A 17,190-nucleotide genomic window follows, 5' to 3' on the forward strand; every position below is an offset into this window, starting at 1 on the left:
GATAGTTTTTTTTTTCTGAAGAAAATCATGCTGAATGTATTTTATCTCATCCTTCTTGTAAGATTCTCACCCATTATATGTAATATAGTCTGTTGTTATGTTGAAGGACATTTGAGCTGTTGCCCGTTTTTAGTCCATATGAACAGTGCTGGTATGAACATTCATATGTATTGTGTGTTATGAATTTATGCTATATACCAATGGGTAGTGAGTAGTCAAGAGTATACATATCTTCACCTTTACCATATAATGCCTAGATGTTTTCTAAAGTAGTTGTACCAGTTTATACTCCTACCAGTAGTTGATGATAGAACATGTTACTCCACATTCTTAACTTAACTCTTGTCAAACTTTAATTTATGCAGCAATCTGATAATTATGTTGTGGTATCTCATTATGGCTTTTATTTATTTATTTATTGAGTTATTTGTTTATGGCTGCGTTGGGTCTTCATTGCTGAGCACGGGCTTTTCTCTAGTTGCGGCGAGCAGGGGCTACTCTTCATTGTGGTGCGCAGGCTTCTCATTGCGGTGGTTTCCCTTGTTGCAGAGCACGGGCTCTAGGGGCGCGGGCTTCAGTAGTTGTGGCTCGTGGGCTTCAGTAGTTGTGGCTCACGGGATTTAGAGCGCAGGCTCAGTAGTTGTGGCACACGGGTTTAGTTGCTCCGCGGCATGTGGGATCTTCCCAGACCAGGGCTCGAACCCGTGTCCCCTCCATTGACAGGCAGATTCTTAACCACTGTGCCACCAGGGAAGTCCTCATTATGGCTTTTAATTTGTATTTCCGTGATGATTAAAGAAGCCAAACACCTCTGCATGCTTTTTGGCTCTTTGGATTTCCTCATTTGTAAAAGCCTGTTCAGGACCTTTATCCGTTTTTCTATTGAGTAGTCTTCTTGATTTGATTTGTTTTAGCATTTTATATATTCTGGATACCATTCTTTTGGTGTGTATATATTATAAATATATCATCTTCCATTCTGTGAGTTGTCTTTTCACTCTAGTAATCATATCTTTTGATGAACAGAAATTCTTAATTTTGATGGTAGTACAACTTCACAATCATTTTCTTATATGGCTAGTGCATTCTTTGTCTTTCGGAAATCCTTCCCCACCTTGAGATCGTAAATGTACTTTCTTGTGCATTATCTAAGCATTTTAGCTTTGCTTTTCACGTCAGGTCTTTAATGTACCTGGAATTGATTTTGTGTGTGCGTGTGTGTGTGTGTGTTTGGCATCAGGGACCCAAAGTTGTTGTTGTTGTTTTTTTTATAATTTTATCCCGTTTCCATTTATTGACTGTCCTTTCTCCACTGTTCATATATCAAGTGTCTGAATATGCATGGATCTGTCTCTGTGCTCACTGTTGTATTTGTTCACTGGCTTACAACTTTTCCATACAGGTCTTATTAGAGATTTGTTAGCATTGTTGGCAGGTATATCACACCTTTCACTGTTATTGTGAATGGGATCTTTTTTCTTTAAGTTACATTTTGTAATTTTTTGTTGCTGTTTTACAAAAATAGAATTCATATTTTATATAACTACTTATATCCAGTAGCCTTATTGAACTTTATCAATGCCAGTAATCTATCCACAAATGTTTTCTTTAGGGCCTTTTTTTGTTTCTTTGTTTCGGCGACTCCACTTGGTGCCTCTCAGGCTGGTTGCTTTTCTTAAATACATAATGGTGATAACAACAAAAACTAATGTTTATTGAGCACAAACTATGTGTCTGGTGCTGTTGCTGATAGTTTTACATGTGTATATGCCTGTGTGTGTGAATTTCTAGCTTCATCAATATTGGTAGCTGTTCTGGTTTCCCTTAGCATTTGTGAAGGTCATTATTTCGTATACTGCAAGCAACCCCCTGTTGTGAGTGACAGGTTACTCTGGAGGGTGGGTTCCATCTGTGGGATGGGATGGGATGGGGAGATGCACTGTAGTGTTCAAGAGATGGCTTTTCAGCATATATAATATTGGAAAAGAAAAGAACTAGTTAGCCCAAACATATTAGAGAAGGCTTGTGGCTATAAAAGTTGTGTGGCACCCGTCCATTTGGGGAGGGGGCTTATTTCTTCTACCACATCCCCTTTGAGACCCTGTTGTCCCTATCAGCTGATGCACCACTTTTCTTAAAAGAGAGGTATTATAGTTACTGGCATCTTAGGAACTTAAATGTTTCACCTTTTACCATGCAGGAAATTTAGGCACTGACCTAGCTCCTGCAGTTTTAAATGAATCTGCCAGGCTTCTACCATCCATTCCTGACTTCAGCCTTTGCCACTGCCTCTGAGTTTGAACTTTTCTGGAACTCTGTTAATGGGGAATACTGATGTACTGCCTCCTTTACTGACTGTGCTTTTTCCTTATGTTGGATTACAAATTTTGCATTCTGATTTGTCCCTCAATATAATTCCATTTGTTTAAAATTCCAGGAATTCCTCAGATTTTCTTATGACCCTTCTCTGTGTTTCATGACTGCTCTGGACTTTTTCTAATATTTATATTCTGTCCTTTCAGTAGGATTTTGGTGGGGAGAATATGTCAGTGTTTGGACTTAGTTTGCTGTCTTGAACTGTAACTTGAAGTTTAATATTACAGAATATTTCAGAATTTTAAATGATAGTGAATATAGTCAGTCAGTATAGGTTTTGGAATTAGGTATATGGGATCTTTGCCACTTAAAATACTTGAGTTATTTTGAGCAAATTTCTTAACCATTCAAAGTTTTGGTTTCCTCATCTGCAAAATGAAAATAATGGAACTAATCTTACCTATCACTTAGGTGTATTATATGAGATAATACAATACATGTAAAGCTCTTAGCACAGAAAGTGGTATCCAGTAAGTGCTCAATAAATGTTATTTATTAGATTATGAATATTCAACAGTTGTTTTAAAAACAAATCCAATAGCTTTTTCTGAAAATCTTCTTGAAGTGAAATTAATAAACAGATGATAAGCTGCTTATAGCAGTATGGTATCAAAACTTTTAACATATCCTTGCCACTAAATGTAATTAAGACTAAGACTTATGTGGAATTAGTAAATCTGTGCTGTAACATTTTTCTCCTAGGATCAGCTTGATGGTCATAATATAATTGCATTATTTATAAAATTAATTTATTAATATGTGAATGAAGGGATTAATACAAGTCCTTCTTTAATAGCTTTCAAAATATTTTTCTTAAATATTTTCCTATGCTAATTCAAAATTTAACATGCTAATTCAGCATATGTTGGCATTTTTATTCTGCCACAGGATTGATGTATACACCTGAAAGAGTAAAATGTTTTATTTTTTATTACAGCAGAATGGCCAAAGACTATGACAGGTCTTCCCAGCACGTCAGGGACAACTGCCAGTGTGGTCATCATACGGGGCCTGAAGATGTATGTAGCTCATGTGGGTGACTCAGGGGTGGTTCTTGGAATTCAGGATGACCCAAAGGATGATTTTATCAGAGCTGTGGAGGTGACACAGGACCATAAGCCAGAACTTCCCAAGGAAAGAGAACGAATTGAAGGACTTGGTGGGAGGTAATTATTGTCCTATTTTGTCTTTCTTCTCTTGGTTCTATTTAGTCGTTTTCTGCTTTATTTACCAGATTGACCTACTCCTCCCTTTTAATGAAGTTACAGATTTTCAGTTTGCCTGATGAAGTACTTATGTATGTTCATATTTATCTTATTATTTTGAGTTGACTGTTTTATTTCTGATAATGGCTCCAAAGGGAAATAATATTTTAATATTATTATTATTAAATAATAATAATAATATAACTAATAATAATAATAATTTTGTTACTCAAGTAACAAAACATACAAGGATTTATTTAAAACCTTTTACATAAATACTGATCAGCATGCCCTTCAGAATCTGGACAGAGCAGCCCTTATAGTTCCAGAGTAGAACAATTTGATATTTATTTCTTTAGGCTGCGCTGGGTCTTAGGTCGTCTTTGTTGCAGCATGCATGCAGGATCTAGTTCCCCGATCAGGGATCGAACCTGGGCCCCTTGCACTGGGAGCTTCGAGTCCTACCCACTGGACCACCTACTCTGGGGAAGTCCCCCAGAGTAGAACAATTTGAATCTGTCTTTGGGAATAGAATTTTGTTAGAATTAGCTTTCAGTTTTTCCCTTTTATTTCTGAGTCATATATGCTGCAAACCTCTGTTTCAACTTATTGTCTCAATATGTATCGGATAGTTTGTAAACTATGAACTGAATTTGACTTCAGCATATTTTTATGCTACAAACTAAAATGTAAGATTATTCTAAAAATCAGAGGAATGAGTAACATAAGAAAATTTAAAAATTATTCCAATACTAATTTTTAAAAATCAAGGATTAAGGCAAGTTAAACAGAGTCTGGTGTTTTCTAAATAATCATTCTAACTCAAGTCTTACAATGATATTATTACTTGCCTCCTCTTTCTTGCTTTTTTTTTTTTTTTTTTTTTAAGAAGCCCCAGGTTTTTGTCGTTGTTTTTTCTTTTCGGCTGCATCGGGTCTTAGTTGCGACATGCAGGATCTTTCATTATGGTATACAGGCTTCTCTCTATTTATGGCGCGGGCTCCAGAGCGGTGGATGGGCTCTTTAGTTTGTAGCACGTGGCCTCTCTCGTTGAGATGCGCGAGCTCAGTAGTTATGGCGTGCAGGCTTAGTTGCCCCACAGCGTGTGGGACCTTAGTTCCCTGACCAGGGATTGAACCTGTGTCCCCTGCATTGGAAGGCGGATTCTTTACCACTGGATCACCAGGGAAGTCCCTCCTCTCTTTCTTGCTTTTTTTTTTTTTGTGGTACTGGGGCCTCTCACTGTTGTGGCCTCTCCTGTTGCGGAGCACAGGCTCTGGACGCGCAGGCTCAGCGGCCATGGCTCACGGGCCCAGCCGCTCCGTGGCATGTGGGATCTTCCCGGACCGGGGCACGAACCCGTGTCCCCTGCTTCAGCAGGTGGACTCTCAACCACTGCACCACCAGGGAAGCCCTCTTTCTTGCTTTTATTAAATCAAAATGGTCTTTTTCAGAGAAATAATAAACTGAAGGAAAGAATTAACATCCTTAAACTACCAGGAGTTCAAAAGATAAGTAAGAAAAACACTAAAACTCTGCTGCCTTCAGATAGATGGATAATGGAGAGGAAGTTTGAACAAAAACAGATTCTCAAAAAAATAGTATAAACATTTGAAAAAATGTTTAACATTATTGAAATGAAATTATATTTTTTGCTGTTGGGTTAGCAATATTTTTGTTGTAATGGGTATCCTGTTGATAGGATTATATATTGGTATGACCTACACAAAATATAACACCACTAATTTTAAATGTATATAGACTCAGTAATTTAAGGAATCTACTCTAAAGAAGAAATATGAAATGTGGACCAAAATATCTGAATGGAGCTATTGATTGCAGCTGTGTTTATTGACTGTTAATTTAGCTGAAAATAACTTGAAGGCCCAACAGCTGGAAAATGGTTAAGTACATTTAATATATATTCATAACATTGGATATGATATGAACATTAATTTTTATATGTAAATTTTTAAAAATCATGGTGTTATGAAGAATTTCAAACATAAAAGTAAAGGTAGGGGAATTCCCTGGCAGTCCAGTGGTTAGGACTCTGCACTTTCACTGCTGAGGGACTGGGTTCAATCCCTGGTTGGGGAACTAAGATCCTGCAAGCCGCGTGGCGCAGTCAAAAAAAAAAAAAAAAAAGTAAAGGTGGAATAGTGTAATGAACTCCCATACATATGGGGAATTTTTCTTTAATATATGATTTTTTTCCCTGTTTCACTGAGAAATAATTGACATATATCACTCTATAAATTTAAGACATGCCACATGATGGTTTCATTTACTTATATTGTGAAATGATTACCACAATAGGTTCAGCTAACATCCATCTTCTCATATAGATACAATAAATAGAAAAGAGAGAATAAAGGAAAAAAATTCTCCTTGTGATGAGAACACTTAGGATTTATTGTCTTTAAAACTTTCCTGTATATAATGTAGCAGTATTAACTATAGTCATCATGTTGTACATTACATCCATAGTACTTATTTATCTTATAACTGGAAATTTGTACCTTTTGACCACATTCCTCCAATTCCCCCTTTCCCCTACCAGGAATTTTTAATAATATAGGAGAATGCTTATTGGTCACAATAAGCAGGATATAAAATTACATTGCTAACTCTTTGTCTCCATGGAGATTGTACAAATTTATACTTATATCATCAGGATACGTGGATGACCCTGACAACAGTTGATCATATCCAGTTGTAGGTTAAAAAAAGGCATCTTGGTGATGTTTTCATTTGCATTTATCTTGAGAAAGGTTGAATATCTTTTTATTTAAGAGCCATTTATACTTCCTTTTCTGTGTTTTTTTGGTTTATATTCTTTGTTCATTTTGGGGGAGAGTAGTTAGCCTTTTTTGTATTAATGTGTAGGAGCCACTTAGACATTAGAGAAATTAGACTGATATAATTGATGAGTTTCAGATGTTGTTTTCACAGTTTGTGTTTTGATTCTGCTCCTGGAATATTTTTCCATGTGGCAGTTTTTTAATGTAGTTAAATTGATCAGTCTCTACCATTATGACTTTTGGGTTTTGTGCCATACATACAGTTCCTTCACTCTGAGGTTATTAAAAAGTCTTCTATATTTTCTTCTTGTACAGCAGTTATGAATACTTTGGTCTTAGGAACCCTTTATACTCTTAAAAATTGAGGCCCTCAAAGAGCTTTTTGTTTATATGGGTTATATGTATTGATTCTACCATATTAGGAATTAAAATGGAGACATTTTCAAATATTTGTTCATTTATTGAAAAATAACAATGTTAGGCTCATTATTTGTTAATATAAAGAAAATTTTTATGAAAAAATGGCTGTTTTCCCAAAACAAACATTTGAGAGGATTGGCATTGTTTTACATTTTTTAAAAGTCTTTTTATTGTCTTGCTTAATAGGCGACTGCTAGATTCGTGTATTTGCTTCTACATTCAATCTGTTGTGATAAGGTATTTTGGTTGTAGTATCTGAAGTAAAGTCTGGTTTTACAGAGATTTATAGGTGGAAAATGGAGACTATTTTAAAAGCTTTTCCATGTTTTGGGGGTATTCTTCTTTGATATTATTCTAAAATTCACGAAGAGGGAGTTTCTTAAAGGTTAATAATAGTGTGGTATCTGAAATCATATCAGTGACTTTTTTCATACTCTTTCACTGAGAGCCATAGGTGTATCAGTTACAACCAAGAGCCATTGGTTGAATAATATCTTTATCCATGCATGATTTTTTAATTAGTAGATTTTTGTTGTTTAAAGCAGTTTTAGATTCATAGCAAAATTGAGCAGAAAGTATAGAGAGTTCCTGTATACTCCCTGCCTCCTTCTACTCGCATAGTCTCTTCCACTATCAGTATCCTTCCCCAGTGGTACATTTGTTACAATTGACGACCCTACATTGACAGATCATTATCACTCAAAGTCCATAGTTTACGTTAGGGTTGCTTTTGGTGTTGTGCATTCTAGGGTTTGACAAATGTGTAATGACATGTATTTACCATTATAGTTTCATACAGAATAGTTTCACTGCCCTAAAAAGCTTCTGTGCTCTGCCTATTTATCCCTTCCTCCCTCCATTTTTTTTTTTTTTTTTTTTTTGTGGTACGCGGGCCTCTCACTGTTGTGGCCTCTCCCGTTGCAGAGCACAGGCTCTGGACGCGCAGGCTCAGTGGCCATGGCTCACGAGCCCAGCCGCTCCGCGGCATTTGGGATCTTCCTGGACCGGGGCACGAACCCTTGTTCCCTGCATCGGCAGGCGGACTCTCAACCACTGTGCCACCAGGGAAGCCCCCTTCCTCCCTTCTTACTCCTGGCAACCACTGGTCTTTTTATTGTCTCCATAGTTTTGCCTTTTCCAAAGTGTCATATAGTTGGAATCCTATAGTATATAACCCCCATGCATGATTTTGAAACCTAGGTATTGGTCATTTATAAAATATTGGTTAGCTGAGTTATGTAGATCATCCAAATATTGACACATTTTATTATACAATATAGCAAATCCTGTAACTGCTCAAAAAGTCCACTGTATACACATGGTCGTAGTATTATTATGAAAATAATTTTGAGGGCTTCCCTGGTGGCGCAGTGGTTAAGAATCCTCCTGCCAATGCAGGGGACACAGGTTCAAGCCCTGATCTGGGAAGATCCCACATGCCGTGGAGCAAATAAGCCTGTGCACCACAACTACTGAGCCTGCGCTCTAGAGCCCATGTGCCACAACTACTGAAGCCCTCGTGCCTAGAGCCTGGGCTCTGCAGCAAGAGAAGCCACCGCAGTGAGAAATCTGCACACCAGAACGAAGAGTAGCCCCCGCTCGAGCACAGCAACAAAGACCCAGCACAGCCAAAAAATAAATAAATAAATAATAAAATTTAAAAAAAGAAAAAGAAAATAATTTTGATCTTGCAGACTCCCTGAAATGGTCTGGGGGACTCCCGGCATCCCTGAACCATATTTTGAGAACCACCTTTCTAGTATTTGTGTGGTTTCATCATTCACATTTTAAGCAGTCCCTCTTTTAAATTTTTCTTTAATTAATTAATTAAATATGGGGTGTCCGTATTGTATCTTTGTTGCTGGGCGTGGGCTTTCTCTACTTGCAGCAATCGAAGACTACTCTTCGTTGTGGTGCACGGGCTTTTCATTGCAATGGCTTCTCTTGTTGTGGAGCATGGGCTCTAGGCACACAGGCTTCAGTAGTTGTGGCACGTGGGCTCATTAGTTGTGGCACGTGGGCTCTAGAGCGCAGGCTCAGTAGTTGTGGTGCACAGGCTTAGTTGCTCCGTGGCCCATGGGATCTTCCCGGACCAGGGATTGAACCCATGTCCGCTGCATTGGTAGGTGGATTCTTAACCACTGTGCCACCAGGGAAGTCCCATCATTTACATTTTAATCTTATAGCTCTGGAATTATAAAATTAAAGCTGAGTAGTAGGGATATGTTAATATTTTTTTTTCATTGGCCATTGGTAGCCACTTGAACAACCATTCCTTACTGATTAGAAGGCTTACCAGGCATAAAACCCTTCTTCAATGGGAAGATGATCTTGAGTTTATCCTCTTCTAGCACTCTTTCTCTGGTTAAGATAAATATGGAATGTCAGCTCTGTTATAAGGCAACATTGCTTATTTTAGAATGACCCTTGAATGGAACTGCATCTGGATAGGAAAGATTTTGAATGGACCACAAATTTCTCTTGGGAAGCAGAGACCTTAGCTGCCATGTGTACATGCAGTTTGACTTGTGCAGGGACGAGCAAGTCATGGGCTGTTAAGATACTGATTCTTATGGCATACGAAGCTCACTTGTGGTGCCTAGAAATTGGCTCCTGGATTTCTGTAAGGATCACTGCTGAAGACAGCACGACTGAAGCAGCAGTGCTGGCATACTCTGTTTCCTGTCCTGTATGCTACAAAGTTAAATGAGCCTGGTTTCATGCTATAGTTTATTTGATCCTATGAGTGTGAAGGTCAGTATGTATCTGAGACCAATACTGATAGTTATGCAAATTGAGCTTTGCAATTATATATATTTGGGTCTTTTTCTGGGCTTTATTTTTTTTATTTTTATTTTTTTTGCGGTATGCAGGCCTCTCACTGCTGCGGCACCTCCCACTGAGGAGCACAGGCTCTGGACGCGCAGGCCCAGCAGCCATGGCCCACGGGCCCAGCCGCTCCGTGGCAGGCAGGATCCTCCCAGAACGGGGCACGAACCCGCGTCCTCTGCATCGGCAGGCGGACTCTCAACCACTGTGCCACCAGGGAAGCCCCTGGGCTTTCTTTTTTTAATACTGTATATTCGTGCACCAGTACCATACTTATTTTATTTATTTTTATTTTAATAAATTTATTTATTTATTTTTGGCTGTGTTGGGTCTTCATTGCTGCTCGAACCCGTGTCCACTGCATTGGCAGGCGGATTCTTAACCACTGCACCACCAGGGAAGCCCATATTATTTTAAATTGAGGCTTTATTTTAATTTTTAATATTGGTAGGCCTGACTCCTCTCATTAGTCTTTAAAAAAATGTTTTTCTTGACTGTTCTTTATTTTTCACTATGAATATTAAAATTATTTTTATTTTAATAACTTCTTTTAGAGTTTATTTTTTTGTCCTGTTACTTAAAATAGCATCTGGATAGTTGGACAGATGCTGTTTGCCATTTGAAAGCAGGTGTCTTTTTGCACAAATTGAACTTTTTTTTTTTTATTTTTAAAATAAATAAATATTTATTTATTTATTTATTGTTGGCTGTGTTGGGTCTTCGTTGCTGTGTGCGGGCTTTCTCTAGTTGCGGTGAGTGGGGGCTACGCTTCGTTGCCGAGTGCAGACTTCTCATTGTGGTGGCTTCTCTTGTTGTGGAGCACGGGCTCTGGGCACGCAGGCTTCAGTAGTTGTGGCACGTGGGCTCATTAGTTGTGGCTCGTGGGCTCTAGAGCACAGGCTCAGTAGCTGTGGCACACGGGCTTAGTTGCTCCACGGCATGTGGGCTCTTCCTGGACCAGGGCTTGAACCCATGTCCCCTGCATTGGCAGGCGGATTCTTAACCACTGTGCCACCAGGGAAGTCCCTCAACTGTTTTATTGTAAGTTATTTACTCCTTTCCCTCTGTCCTCACCCTGGGCAACTGGCCAGTGCTCTGTTTTTCCAGCCTTCTGTTGCTGCTCAGTCAGCCTTTTGCATATCAGGCTGATCCTTTGTGTATGCCATTAGTCATGCAGGACAACAGCAGGAAGTGCAATAAAAGCAGCATCTTTTGCAACATTTCTTTGATTTTTTGATTCTGGATTTAAAACTTTGTTTTAGCCAGTGCCCTTATTTTGTCATTTGTTTCTGAGAAACACAGAGACCATAATATCTTTGAATATTAAGTATCTAGAGAGCTCCTAGGAGAGTTATGTTGGAAGCAATTTGCGTAGGTACTGTAATTACTTAAGTATTAAGCCTTACTTTTTAGGGAGCTGGTTTAGGAAAGAACAATAGGGCATAAGGTGTTAGGAAGGCAGAATGTTGGTGTCTCTTCTCCTGGAACTCTTATGTTTCACAGATTCTTGTGAATTGTAGATTCAATGTTTACTCTCCTGTTTGCTTTTTGAGGATCAGCATTGAAGAAAGCATAAAATAACAGAGTGATGGCCTTCGATACTCTTACTATGACCAAGAACAATGTTGCTTTCAGTATTACAAATTAAACTAATTCCCAAAAGGGCTAGTAAATGAACACCTCTCTTGAATTTCTCTTCTAGGTTAATGTTGACAAAGTTTTCTGCTCATCCTGTACTTGCTGCATTCCCCCCTGTTCTGTCCAGTATAGTAGCCACTAACCACATATAACTGTTTGAATTTAAATATAAATTAATTAAATTAAAAATTGAGTTCCTCATTTGCACTAGTCACATTGACAGTGTTCAGTTGGTGGACATGGCTAGTGCCTGCTGTATCAGACTGTGCCTCGTGAACATTTCCATCACTGCAGGAAGTTTCATGAGACAGAGCTGCTCAAATCTCCTGGCCTGCCCTTGTCTCATGAGCTTGTTTTCTACTTAAGAAAGATGATTGAGGCTGTTCTCCTTCTGTCATATTCATGTTTTTCTGGGCTCAGAGGAAGATTTTTTTTCTCATTTATGAAGGTTTATGCCTTTATTTTGGTTCTCTTAGAACTTGTGTTCCATTTGTTATCTCTTCTCCCTAGTATCTTCATTCCTTTGAAGTTAGAGCAGAAATAGAAAAGCCACAGATGGAGGTTAACTTGGAGGCTGCTGCTGAGGTCTACAGCATTTCATACTGACATTCCTGTGGAGATGGTCACCACTATCTGTCCTGTCTTCAGCTTTCCATATCTTGAAGCCAGTTTAGTTTCAGTGTTCATCAGGTTTACGGGGACAGAGTCATACTACTCACAGTCAACATAGTAAGCTATTAAGAGACTCATGTATACATCAGGATGTCATAGTACTCATTAATAATGAGAACAGTAACTGACAAGAAGACCACATATTATTGTCAGCTGGCCTGCCATAGATGAAATGAAATTTCAGATTATAATCAGAGGGTTTCAGTGTGCACGTGGGACCTTAGTGTGAAGACTTAATTCAGTTATCTTAATGTCATCTATCTTTGAGAGTTCAGAATCCACTTGTGTCTTATGCATGTATCTGTCAGGTGAACCTAATATCAGGCAGGCTAATACTGTTTCTTGGGAATGCTCTTTGCCACTCTTCCCCTCACCTTTTTAAAGCCTTCCAGGGGAACATTTTTCTTCTGTTTATTTATTTTTTAAAATTCCAGGCAGATTATGATTAAATTGATTTAAGGGCCAGTTTCCCATTTCAGTCGTTCAGGCATAGGTTGAGAGACCATCTCTGTTGAGTTTTATTACTTTTTTGCTGCAATATTTGACTATATCTCAATGTTTTAGGCACCCTGGAGTGTACTGACTTCTTGTGTATTAATTACAGATTTCTGTTGCTCCAACACCAAATTTCTAGGCGGGTTTTCTTGTTGTGTAACCCCCAAATCTATATTTCTACAGCTGATCTGTTTCCAAAGTCTAGTCTCACTTCTAAATACAAAAATATCTAAATACATAGGTACTTCTATTGAGAAATTTATTATTAATTCCTCAGATCAAAAATATTAAAATTGAAGTTCTATTTTCAATACCCCTAAATCCTTCAAAAAGTATACAACCTTTTCAATTTCTTTTATCATTATGTAATCCCTCTTCAATTTTAACCACTTCTTCCTCCCATCAGTTTTTTTAGTTATCAAATTTTCTTGCTTTTTTAGAGTCATATACTATAATGTTGATTGCAGCACCATTTACAATAGCCAGGACATGGAAGCAACCTAAGTGTCCATCAACAGCTGAATGAATAAAGAAGATGTGGCACATATATACAATGGAATATTACTGAGCCATAAAAAGAAATGAAATTGAGTTATTTGTAGTGAGGTGGATGAACCTAGAGTCTGTTGTACAGAGTGGAGTAAGTCAGAAAGAGAAAAACAAATACTGTATGCTAAGACATATATATGGAATCTAAAAAAAAAAAAAAAAAAGGTTCTGAAGAACCTAGGGGCAGGACAGGAATAAAGACGCAGACATAGGACTTCCCTGATGGCGCAGTGGTTAAGAATCCGCCTGCCAATGCAGGAGACACGGGTTCGATCCCTGGTCTGGGAAGATCCCACATGCTGTGGTGCAGCTAAGCCCATGTGCCACAACTACTGAGACTGTGCTCTAGAGCCCACGAGCCACAACTACTGAACCCTGCATGCCTAGAGCCCGTGCTCCACAACAGGAGAGGCCACCGCAATGAGAAGCCTGCTCACCACAATGAAGGGTGGCCCCCTCTCGCTGCAACTAGAGAAAGCCCGTGCACAGCAACAAAAACCCAACACAGCCCAAAATAAATAAATACATAAATAAATTTATTTATTTAAAAAAAAGAGAAAAGACGCAGACGTAGCGAATGGACTTGAGGACACGGGGAGGGGGAAGGGTAACCTGGAACGAAGTGAGAGAGTAGCATGGATATATATATACTACCAAATGTAAAATAGATAGCTAGTGGGAAGCAGCTGCATAGCACAGGGAGGTCAGCTCGGTGCTTTGTGACCACCTAGAGGGGTGGGATAGGGAGGGTGGGAGGGAGACGCAAGAGGGAGAGGATATGGGGGTATATGTAAACATATAGCTGATTCACTTTGTTATACAGCAGAAACTAATACAACATTGTAAAGCAATTATACTCCAATAAAGATGTTTTAAAAAAATCCAAAAGAAACACAAAATGAATATCGTGGCAGAAATTACTAAGACCACTGAATCCCACTGAAATGGATTTGAAAAGGAAAAAATGTATTATGTCCTATTGCAGTAGTCTATTTCTGTGTATTTCCATTTGTGTGTGTGTGTGTGTGTGTGTGTGTGCCTGTCATTGGATCTTAAAAAAAAATTATCTTGCTTTTTTACATACATGATATCTACTCATTTCTATTCCCATTGCTTCCATTCCATTCTGTCTAGCCTACCTCAATAACCTCCAAATTTTCATCTTAATCTACCCTATTTTGTCTTTGCCTTCTGAACAGGAGCTTTGGTTTATGCATCTTTGTATCTGAAACAGATAAGTCATTATTTTGCAATAATCTGATTTTATTAGCTATTTAACACGTTAAACTACTTTAGTTGTTATATTTTAATCATTTAGAGTATTTATGTGAACTCTATTTTTTAGCGTGATGAACAAGTCTGGGGTGAATCGTGTAGTTTGGAAACGACCTCGGCTCACTCACAGTGGACCTGTGAGAAGGAGCACAGTCATTGACCAGATTCCATTTCTGGCAGTAGCAAGAGCACTTGGTAAGTAGGACTTAATATTTGGTGAAATCATCTTGGATTTTCTATAATATATGGTGGTAAAATAAAAGAGAAGACTGAGAATTAAACCCTCATTTGGCACGTAATGAAGGTATAAATATGACATTATAGTAAATGATTGAAAACCTAATTATAGTAAATGATTGAAAACCTAATTAAAGTATGGGTTTCAGTGCCAATTGCTCTTTGATCATGAGTTATGTTCAATGTTTTGCTAGTTCCCATTTATTTCTAGGGAAGTAAATGTATGCCTAGGCTTGATGTTAGCCTTAAAACTATTTCTAAATGTCCTTCCCTACTTCAGCCCTTCATATTTCTCTTCAGAGCCTTCAAAGCTCTTTTTTTTCATTAGCTAGCAAAGTAAATTGTACATGACAAAATAAACATGCTTATTTTCTGTTCTACCTGGTTTTGAAAGGAAGGCTAGAGGATTATAGCTATAGAAATACCTTACCTTGGATGTACTAATTAAATTTTCTTCTAAGGAAAATTTCTTTTAGAAAACACCACTTTTTCCCTTCTCTCCTTCTTCCTCTAACAGATACTTGAGAACTGACTTGGTGCCAGGCACTGCCTTAGGCTTTGGAGAGATTATACAGATAGACTCTGCCCTCAGGGAGCAAGACTAAGTAGTTGGGGAGATGGGCAATAAAGAAGGAAACTTGTCCTGAAAGTAATATAACATTGCAAGTCAATTATACTTTAGTTTTCTAAAAAGTAAGCTTGTAAATGAAATAATTACAGGTTAGGAAATATGAAAGTCCTATGATAAAGAATAATTTAGAAGGTAAAAGCTATTTTAGATAGTGTGATGGAAATGATCCTTTTAGGAAGTGTTATTTTATCTGAGATTTGATGGCTGAGAAGGAGTTATTCTTGTGAAGAGCCTGTTGAATATTCTAGGCATGGTTCCTGAATTGGGAAACAGCGTGGCCTGTTGTAGGAATTATCAAAAGGCAGGAGTTAAGGAGGCAAACATGAGCCACAGATGTTTTCATTCTAGTCTAAGGGCACTGGGAAACATTGAAGGATATTAAGCTAAGGAGTAACATTATCTGATTTGCATTTTTAAAAGATCATGCTACCTATCATGTTACTATCTTTGTTCATCTTTGGTGATCATATACATATAGTCCCAATATTCATGGAGCCTATAATCTAATGGGGAGAATAGATAATAAACAAGTGAGAAAATTATTTTAAAAAGCATTATAAAGGAATTAAACAGTATGATATGCCACTGATTGGTGGGAGGGATAGTGGGTAGCAGAGGAGGGCTACTTTGGAGAGGATGATTAAGGAACATTCTTTTATTTATTTATATTTTAATAAATTTATTTATTTTTGACTCCGTTGGGTCTTCATTGCTGTGCGTGGGCTTTCTCTAGTTGCGGTGAGCGGGGGCTACTCTTCGTTGCGGTGCGCAGGCTTCTTATTGCGGTGGCTCCTCTTGTTGCGGAGCACGGGCTCTAGGCGCGCGGGCTTCAGTAGTTGTGGCACTCAGGCTCAGTAGTTGTGTCTCACGGGCTCTGGAACGCAGGCTTAGTAGTTGTGGCACACAGGCTTAGTTGCTCTGCGGCATGCGGGATCTTCCCAGACCAGGGCTTGAACCCGTGTCCCAGCATTGGCAGGCAGATTCTTAACCACTGTGCCATCAGGGAAGCCCAAGGAACATTCTTTTAAAAAGTGATATTTTGAGTGAGTAAGACCTAAAAGGAGGAGAAGGGGCCAAGTCAAAGCAAAGCCATAGCACTTGCAAAGGCTGTTAGGCATTTAGTGGACATTTGATTTTGGAGGGATGGTGGTGCGGGTTGTGTAGCATATATTCTTTTTTCCTACTGAATAATGCCCTGATTTCCTTTTGGGAAACTGTATCTCCCCTACTATGTGCAGTTTTAGTTTAGACATTCCTATTCAGGGTCCTTTTATAAAACATAAAAGGTCAGGCATATGGCCCCAGCTAGATCAGTTAGATTCCCTGTTCCATGATTGTGAGTTGTGAATCTAGAAAGGATAAACATTAAAAACCAAAAATGTGGTTGGAATGAATTCATCCTAGTGATACTGACCTCCTTTGGCAGTGCTCATTGATGTGGTTGGGTTTTCCTGCCTAGTTGTTTGGAATTGCCCTGTCTCCTTGCCTGGTTCTCCAGCTTCTTGTCTACTGTGTGAGCTACTTGATTTTCTTCTGAGTTGCCTTTTTGGCCTAGGTTAACCTGAGCTGGAAATTGTTGCTTGTTAGCAATGAATCCTAATGCAGAAAGGAAAGGACTTGCTGTCTTTAAGGACCAAGAATGAAGCCAGTGTGAGAGAGAGGAGGTAGAGATGTAAGATGAAGGCGGGGATGAGGACACTTGCCTGATTAAGAGGGTGGCGCAGGCTAAGGTAAGGAGTTTGGTGAAGACATTACCAGTGGTAGGCAAAAACTAAATCCTGCAAGGCTTTCTAGACCATGATAAGGAATTTTATTTTAAATGCTTTTGGGAAGGGATTGAAGAATAGGAGAGGAAGTAAGCCATAGTGGTTAAGAGGTAGCCTTTGAAGCCAAAATTCCTAGTTTCCAATCCCAGTGCTGTTATTTACTGTACAAACTTGGGCAAATTACTTAATATATTGTGGCACAGTTTTTTCAGCTGTAAAGTGGGGCCTGCTTCATACTGTCATGAGTATTGGGTAACTTAGCACGTGTAAAGTGCTTAAAATAGTGCCTGGCA

General features: G+C 38.6%; 1 protein-coding gene across 1 annotated transcript in view; it reads left to right on the forward strand.

Annotated features, from left to right (window-relative positions):
* Positions 1-17,190, forward strand: part of PPM1D (protein phosphatase, Mg2+/Mn2+ dependent 1D) — a 54,522-nt gene that overhangs the window by 14,391 nt on the left and 22,941 nt on the right. Inside the window, exons 2-3 of the mRNA XM_004271731.3 lie at positions 3,314-3,542; positions 14,334-14,458. Of these exons, the coding sequence (XP_004271779.1) occupies positions 3,314-3,542; positions 14,334-14,458 (354 nt within the window). The remainder of the gene's footprint in view (positions 1-3,313; positions 3,543-14,333; positions 14,459-17,190) is intronic.

Source organism: Orcinus orca, chromosome 19, assembly GCF_937001465.1.
Source record: "Orcinus orca chromosome 19, mOrcOrc1.1, whole genome shotgun sequence".
In the NCBI taxonomy this organism is placed as follows: Eukaryota; Metazoa; Chordata; class Mammalia; order Artiodactyla; family Delphinidae; genus Orcinus; species Orcinus orca.